Source organism: Echinops telfairi, unplaced genomic scaffold (genome assembly GCF_000313985.2).
Source record: "Echinops telfairi isolate 266 unplaced genomic scaffold, ASM31398v2 ScPeMD7_7469;HRSCAF=8507_0, whole genome shotgun sequence".
Taxonomy (NCBI): domain Eukaryota; kingdom Metazoa; phylum Chordata; class Mammalia; order Afrosoricida; family Tenrecidae; genus Echinops; species Echinops telfairi.
In genome coordinates, this window is record NW_022111372.1 from 31,668,135 (window position 1) to 31,676,545 (window position 8,411).

General features: G+C 41.3%; 1 protein-coding gene across 1 annotated transcript; it reads left to right on the top strand.

Annotated features, from left to right (window-relative positions):
• Nucleotides 1–3,256: 3,256 nt before the first annotated feature.
• On the top strand, nucleotides 3,257–3,466 carry LOC115873502 (translation machinery-associated protein 7-like). The gene has a single exon (XM_045284540.1). It carries the CDS (start codon nucleotides 3,257–3,259, stop codon nucleotides 3,464–3,466), a length of 210 nt encoding a protein of 69 aa, XP_045140475.1.
• Nucleotides 3,467–8,411: the final 4,945 nt, after the last annotated feature.

Genomic DNA, 8,411 nt, shown 5'->3' on the forward strand with positions numbered 1-8,411 from the left:
TCAGGACCAATAATGAGAGTAACAATACCAGGAGGGTAAGGGTAAGGTAGGGTAGAAAGGAGGAACCGATCACAAGGCTCTACATATAACCCCCTCCTTGGGGGGCAGAAAACAGAAAAGTGGGTGAAGGGAGACATTAGACACTGTGAGAAATGAAAAAATAATAATAATTTATAAATTATCAAGGGTTCCTGATGGAGGGGGTGGCAGGGAGGAAGGGGAAAAATGAGGAGCTGATACCAAGGTCTCCCAAAGAGAGGTGCCCCAACAGAGTTCCCAAATTATCTAACAATATTAATATCACATACAAGTAAAGTTTTGCTTAAGATAATTCAAAAGCATTTGCAGTCCTGCATTAACAGGGAGCTGCCAGAAATTCAAGCCAGATTCAGAAGAGGATGTGGTACAAAGGATATCATTGCTGATGTCACCTGGAACTGAGCTGAAAGAAGAGAATATCAGAAAAATGTTTACTTGTGTTTGATTAACTGTGTAAAGACATGTATATGATGTATATATGACATGTATATGATGCAATGGAGAATACCATGGCTTGAGTCAGGCACATCTTTGTCCTCAAAGTAATATCCTTGCTCTTCAATACTCTAAAGAGGTCTGTGCAGAAAATTTACCTAATGCAACTCTTCTTTTGATCTCTTGACTGCTGCATTGATTAATTGAGCTTTGAATGTGCATTGATTATGGATCTAAGCACACAAATTAATTAAAAATTTCAAACTTTTCTCCATTTATTGTGATGTTACCTATTGGCCTAGCTGTGAGGAGTTTGGTCTTCTTTACAGTGCATTGTAATCCATACTAAAGATTGCAATCTTTGATCTTCATCAGCAAGTGCTTTAAGTTGTCCTCACTTTCAGCAACCAAGGTTGTGTCATCTGCATATTGCAGGTATGTTAATATGCCTTCATCCAATTCTGATGCCACATTCTTCATATAAGCCAGCTCCTCTGATGATTTGCTCAGCATACAAGATAAGTCTGGTAAGAGGATGCAACCCTGAACACACAACTTTCCTGATGAAACCACGCATATGTCTTTGTCCTGTTAGAACAACTGCCTCTTGATCCATGTACAAGTTCCACAGGAGCACAATAAAGTGGTCTGGAATTCCCATTCTTCTCAAGGGTAACCATAGTTTGCTATGATCCACACAGTTGAATGCCTTCACATAGCCGATAAAACACAAGTAAATATTTTCCTGGTAGTCTGTGCTTTAAGCCAAGCTCCATCGGATATAAGCAATGATATCCCTTGATCCATATCCTTTCCTGATCCCTGCCTGAGCCTCTGCAAGTTCTCTGTCAATGTACTGCTGCAACCACTGTTGATGATCTTGAGCAAAATTTTGCTTTCACGTGGTATCAGCGATATTGTTCCATAGTTTGAGCATTCTGTTGGGTCATCTGTCTTTGGAATGGGCACAAATATGAAGCTCTTCCAATCAGTTGGCCAAGTAGCTGTCTTCCACATTTCTTGGCATAGATGAGTAAGTGCTTCCAGTGCTTCATCAGCATGTTGAAACATTTCACTCGATATTCTATCAGTTTGTGAAGCCTGGTTTTTGGCTAATGCTTTCAATGCAGCTTGAACTTCTTCCTTCAGTACTACTGGTTCTTGCTCATGGGCTACCTCCTGAAATGGTGAGATGTCGACTAGCTCTTTTTGGCACAGTAACTTTGTGTCTTCTTTCCATCATCTTTTGAGGCTTCCGGCATCATTCACTATTTTCCCCATAGAATCTTTCAAGATTGCAACTTGAGACTTGAGGTTTTTTTCTTTAGTTCTTCCAGCTTAAGATATGCTATGTGTGTTCTTCCTGTTTGGTCTTGTAACTCTAGGTCTTTCCACATTTCATGATAATATTTTACTTTGTCTTTGCAAGCTGTTCTTCATCATTTCTTCCATTTGTTTTAGCTACTCTATGATTAAGAGCAAGATTCAGAGTCTCTTCTGATGCCCACGTTTATCTTTTCTTTCTTTCCTGTCTTTTTTGTGACCTTTTGCTTTCTTCATGAATGATGTCCTTGATGTGCTCCCATAGCTCATTGGGACTACTGAATTCATGTTTAATGCATCAATTCTGTCCCTTAGATATTCCCAAAATTGAGGTGAGATAGATCCAACGACATATTTTGGCTCTTATGGACTTGTTTTAATTTTCTTCAGTTTTAACCTGAATTTACCTATGAGCAATTGATGGTCTATTCCAGCCAGGCCTTGGCCTGCTTTTAGTTGCTGATGTTGAGCGTCTCCATCTTATCCATCTGGAGAAGTCGCTGTGTACAGTCACCTTTTGCATTGTTGAAAAAGGATATTTACTCCAAATAAGTCATTGGCCTTGCAACATTCTGTCATGTGATCTCCAGCTTCGTTTCTATCATAAACAAGAAAGGGTTGGCTGCAAAGGAGCTCATACAATCTCTTTGTATGTCCTTTGGGCAACATGAGACCTAGAAGAGTCTCCCTTAGCTCCAGGACCTACCTTGTGGCATGGCTCTCTTAGGGACAGGCTCCACAGTTCTCTGAGTGACTGCCTTTTCACATGTAGATTGCCAGACTTTTCTTCTGAGGTACTTCTGGTAGACTCAAACGGACATGAACTGATGGTGTTAAGTAGTTGCACCATCCAGGGTCTCACCAGGGAACCAACAAATGACGCATAAAGAACACAAGATGGTCTGCTTGATATAAAAAACATAAATGGCTGTTTGGGGTGGTGGTGGTGGTGATCACGTTGCTAGAATGTCCTTGACTGTCAGGAATCACTCAGTCATAGATGAAACAATTCATCCCAGAGGTCGGGTAACTCTGGGAGTCAACAAGGGTAACGCGAAATTTTCAAACAAAAGGAGGAAAAGGCCAAGATAGGAGGTTGAGAAATGCAGCCAACAAACAGAGGAAATGATCATTGCCAGACTTGTCTTGAGTGTGCACTTCCCTAGGAGCCCCGAGAGCCCCAGTGTGTACACTCCTTCCGTGTCCTAGCTGGCAACAGCACAGTGCTGTGTCCATGAGGGGTGTCACTCATACATCTGCATTAAGTACAGAATATTTTGCATGTACGTGGACACAAAAAAGTGGTAGTGAGCTTTAAGAAATGTTTAACATTAATTGAGTGGCAGAGCAATATAGGAAATGAAATGCTAAGAATGTGTTGGAGTGCTTCTATGATGCCGAGGAGATGAAAAGTGTCTTCTATGTTGGTGGCAGGTCTGGGGAAGGGGCGGCAGGCGCCATGTCGGGCTGCGAAGGTGGCAAGAAGCAGCCCCTGAAACAACCCAAGCAGCAGAACAAGGAGCTGGACGAGGAAGAGAAGGCTTCCAAGCAGAAACAGAAGGAAGAACAAAAGAAACTGGAGGAGCTAAAGGCAAAGGCCACAGGGAAGGGGTCCCTGGCCACAGGTGGAATTAAGAAATCTGGCAAAGAACTAAGCTGTTCTTGGTGACTGAGGCAATGGTGACCTTTGATTCCATTCCGGTGTAAACATCTGGATTCCCTGCTACAACATTTGCTGACACTTATAGTTAGAATGAAGTGCTGTCTTGGAGCCTGCTGTACATTTAAGAATAAACTTTTGTAAAAAAGAAGAAAAATCACACAATGTTTTAGTTCTTCTCGCTCAGCCATTTCTGTCTTAGCTGTGAGGTCAGAGTGAACCCAGTCCAGAACCTGCCAGAGCTGCTCCCCAGTCTTTGTGATGCCCAGCATTCTGGACCATCTGGAATGAAAGCAACTCATTGGGAAAAAAAAAATAGAAAAATGTCTTTCTATAACCAAATTGGTCAGCAAAAACGTTAGCCATTATAGCAAAATTATCTGGATGCTGTACCTGTTGTGAAACGATTACTGTTGGATGAATCAATGAATTAGCCAACCATAGGGATTCAATAAATATTTGTTCATTTATTGAGTGAGTGGATGAATGAATAGACTTGGGGGATGAGAGTTGTACAGTCACATAACAATAAACTCTCATAATGAGCTGCAGTTGTACAGTTTATCGCTCACATTAGGACTGAAGTCTGGAACATTCTACTTTGTCTTCTTATCACCTTTTCTGAGTTTTTAAATAAAACACACAGGAGGGCAAGGAATATAGGACAACGTGTATTTGTGCAATCCCTTCTCTGTCACTTTTTTTGGTGGTTCTTTTTAAAAAAATTGTTTTATTAGGGGCTCATACAACTCTTATCACAATCCATCCATACATTAATTGTGTAAAGCGCATTTGTACATTCATTTCCCTCATCATTCTCAAAACATTTGCTCTCCACTTAAGCCCCTGGCATCAGGTCCTCTTTTTTTACCCTCCCTCACCACTCCCCCCTCCCTCATAAACCCTTGATAATTTATAAATTATTTTGTCATATCTTGCCCTGTCCAACATCCCCTTTCACCCACTTTTCTGTTGTCCATCCCCCAGGGAGGAGGTCACATGTAGATCCTTGTAATTGGTTCCCCCTTTCTAACCAACCCTCCCTCTACGCTCCCAGTATCGCCACTCACACCACTGGTCCTGAAGGGATCATGTGCCCTGGATTCCCTGTGTTTCCAGTTCCTATCTGTACCAATGTGCATCCTCCGGTCTAGCCAGACTTGCAAGGTAGAATTCGGATCATGATAGTGGGGGGCAGAGGAAGCATTTAGGAACCAGAGGAAAGTTGTATTTTTCATCGTTGCTACATCTCACCCTGACTGGCTCGTCTCCTCCCCGAGACCAATGAGCTATGGGATCTCCAGTGGTCTACAAATGGGCTTTGGGTCTCCACTCCACACTCCCCGCCTTATTCGCTATGGTAAGATTTTTTGTTCTGATGATGCCTGATACCTGATCTCTTCGACACCTCGTGATCACACAGGCTGCTGTGCTTCTTCCATGTGGGCTTTGTTGCTTCTGAGCTAGATGGTCACTTGTTTGCCTTTAAGCCTTTAAGACCCCAGATGCTATATCTTCTGATAGCATCACCAGCTATCAGCTTTCTTCACCACATTTGCTTATGCACCTATTTGTCTTCAGCGATCATATCATGGAGGTGAGCACACAATGATATGATTTTTTGTTCTTTGATGCCAGTTAACTGATCCCTTTGGCAGCTCATGATCACACAGGCTGGTGTGCTTCTTCCATGTGGGCTTTGTTGCTTCTGAGCTAGATGGTCACTTGTTTGCCTTCTCTGTCACTTTTATCCTCATCTTGCATTCCACTTGCACTCAAGTTGTTTGTTTGTTTTTAAAATAAATCATTTTGTTGGGGGCTCTTACATGTATTATAACAAACCATACATCCATTATCTCAAGTGGTCATGTACAATTATTGGCATCAACAATTTCTAAACCTTATCTTTCTTCTTGAGTCCTTTGATATCAGCTCCTATTTTTTTCCATCCTCCTCCACCCTGCCATCCCCACAACTCTTAATAAATTGTGTATTGTTATTATTATTTTTACATAACATACACCGTCCATTCGATCCCTTCAACTACTATCCTGACCTTCTTCCCCTCAGGGGGCATTGCTATCCATTTCCCCCTTCCCCGCCTTCCTCCCCCTTTCTTCCCCCTATCCTCCTGGAATCTTTGCTCCCATTACTGTTTCTGACAGGGTTTGTCTTTCCTGAATTCCATATATTGAAAGTTCTCATCTGTGCAACTGTCTGTACACTGGTTTAGTGGGAATTGTGAGATTGGACTGGAGGAAGTACTACGGAATTAGAGGAGTGTTGAGTATTTCATCGTGCACCCGTCTTGTTCACAATCACTATTTTCTGCACAGAAACAGACTGCCAAATAGTTCTCCCCAGGAGTCACTGGTAGGTTTGATCCATTGACCTTTCAATTAGCCACACACTAAACCACAGCACAGCCAGGATTTTTTACCCTTACCTTAGTGCAAGAAAGGGCACAGAACCTTTTCAGTGATTCGAAATTTGGACATGTCACAAATGAAGTGAATGTGATAGAGAACTTGTTGCAAGTAAGGGTTGGTACAGGAAGCCCGGTGCTATAGTGAGTTACACCTTGGGCTGCCTATGAAGAGGTTACCAGTTAGAAAGCACCAGCTGCTCCGTGGGATAATGATGAGGCTTTCTATGCCCTTAAAGCAGCGGTTCTCAACCTGTGGGTTGAGACCCCTTTAGGGGGTTGAACAACCCTTTCACAGGGGTCGCCTAAGACCATAGGAAAACATAAATATTTCACAATATATAATTACATACAGTTTTGTGATTAATCACTATGCTTTAATTATGTTTAATTTGTCACCATGAAAATACATCCTACATATCAGATATTTACATTATGATTCATAACAGTAGCAAAATTACAGTTATGAAGTAGCAATAAAAATAATTTTATGGTTGGGGTCACCACAACAGGAGGAATTGTATGAAAGGGTAGCGGCATCAGGAAGGTGGAGAACCACCGCCTGCAGGGGTCGCTGTGAGTTGGTAAGACTCAATGGCAATGAGTTTGGTGTGGTTCTGGGGGAGGTTGGTGCAGTCACTTCATAGGAAGGGTACGTTTACGTTACATTCAAAGTCAAGGTGAAGCAGGGAGTGCCAGGCAAGTACTGTGAGTACTTTTCCTGAAATGTTCAAAGAACTGTGGAGGAGGGAGGTTATTTGCTAGATTCAATATTTAATAGAGATGAAACTGCCTTACTTTAGTGGGGGGAAAAAAGGCCTGAACAAGACCTATATTTCAAAAGGGGGCGGGGGATGACACCAGGACATAAGTTATCAAAGGATAGGCTAACATTATTACTTGGGGGTAACACATCCAGGGACTTCAAGCTCAAACATTTGCTTGTGTATCACTCCTTAAATCCGGGGCACTTTGCTGTATCATGAATGCACGTCTTCCCATTATGGGGAAGGCAAATGTAAAGGCTTGGGTTACAATTGCCATCTTTATAAAGATTGATTCCTATACCTTTTGGTCCTTGCTTTTAAACATTATTTCTTGGCTGAGCAAATTCCTTTCAAGATTCTCCTTGTGTTAGACAAAACACCCAACATCAAGAACTTCAGATGACCTTCACCTCAATGTGAACTTTGCATTTCTACCCCCAAGACCACATTGCTACTTTCCCCAGTGGATAAGGGAGGCCTAGTCTCCTCCACAGCACATTCTGCTTGGTGTTGTTCTGAAAATTCCATTAAAATATGTTAATTAATGAATGACAATTTTTACATATAATTTACACATCATACAATTCGAGAGTTTAATCACATGAAGAAGAGTTGTACAGCCATCACCACAATCAGTTTAGAACATTTTCTTCGTTTCTGTGTGCATTGTTATTAGCTCCCCATTTCCCACTAACCTCCCTGTCATCTTCCCAAGGAACCATGAATCCAGTTACTGTCTCTATAGATTTACCTATCCTGAATTTCATATACCGAAAAACATTTTTTAAAAATAGAACTAACAATAACAAAGTAAAACAGGTTTTAGAAAAAAACCTCAATAGAAAAGAAAGAAGAAAATATTAAAGATTAGAATAAATTCTAAATGGATCAAAAGGGAGATCAATAAGGTGTTAAATTTTAACCTAACTGCATCTGCCACAGTCCACTTTCCATTGCATTGTGCATGACGGCATGGGTTGAGATGTTTTCTTGATGTGCACTTACTCTTTATATAAAACTCTCTCTTATACATATGGGTTTCTGTAGATTTGTTTCTCTAATGTACCCAGACTAACACACCATTCATATAGCTGTGGTTTATATATGTCTCTGGTTCACCTTAGAGACATCATTATCATTATACATCAGAGAACTTTATCAGTGGTCCCCATTCAAGTCAATGCTGACTCACAGCGACCCTATAGGACAGAGTAGAACTGCCCCTTGAGTTTTTGAGACTGTAACTCTTTACAGGACTAGAAAGACTCATCTTTCTCCCTCAGAGAAGCTGGTGGTTGCAAAGTGCTGACCTTGCAGCTCAATGTGTCATTAGTTTAGCCAATGGTCTAGAATTACAAGCACAGTTAAGAAAAGGAAATTATGTGAATATAGACCAACTATGAACCATAATAAATGAATTGTTGACTTGTGCAGATTAAACTCTTAAGTGATTGAACATCATTTACACCAACAATGGGAGTTGGTGATAGGGAAAACTTTAAATAATATTCATTCATGGTAAACAAGTGGCCATCTAGCTCAGGAGCAGCAAAGCCCAAATGGAAGAACACACCAGCCTGTGTGATCATGAGCTGCCAAAGGGATCAGTTATCAGGCATCAAAGACCAAAAAAAATCACATCATTGTGTGCTCACCTCCATGATACAATCGCTGAAGACAAATGGGTGCATAAGCAAATGTGGTGAAGAAAGCTGATGGTGCCCGGCTATCAAAAGATATAGCATCTGGGGTCTTAAAGGCT

Excerpts from the sequence above, each read along its gene's own strand:
- LOC115873502 (XM_045284540.1), top strand. The coding sequence starts at position 3,257 with ATGTCGGGCTGCGAAGGTGGCAAGAAGCAGCCCCTGAAACAACCCAAG.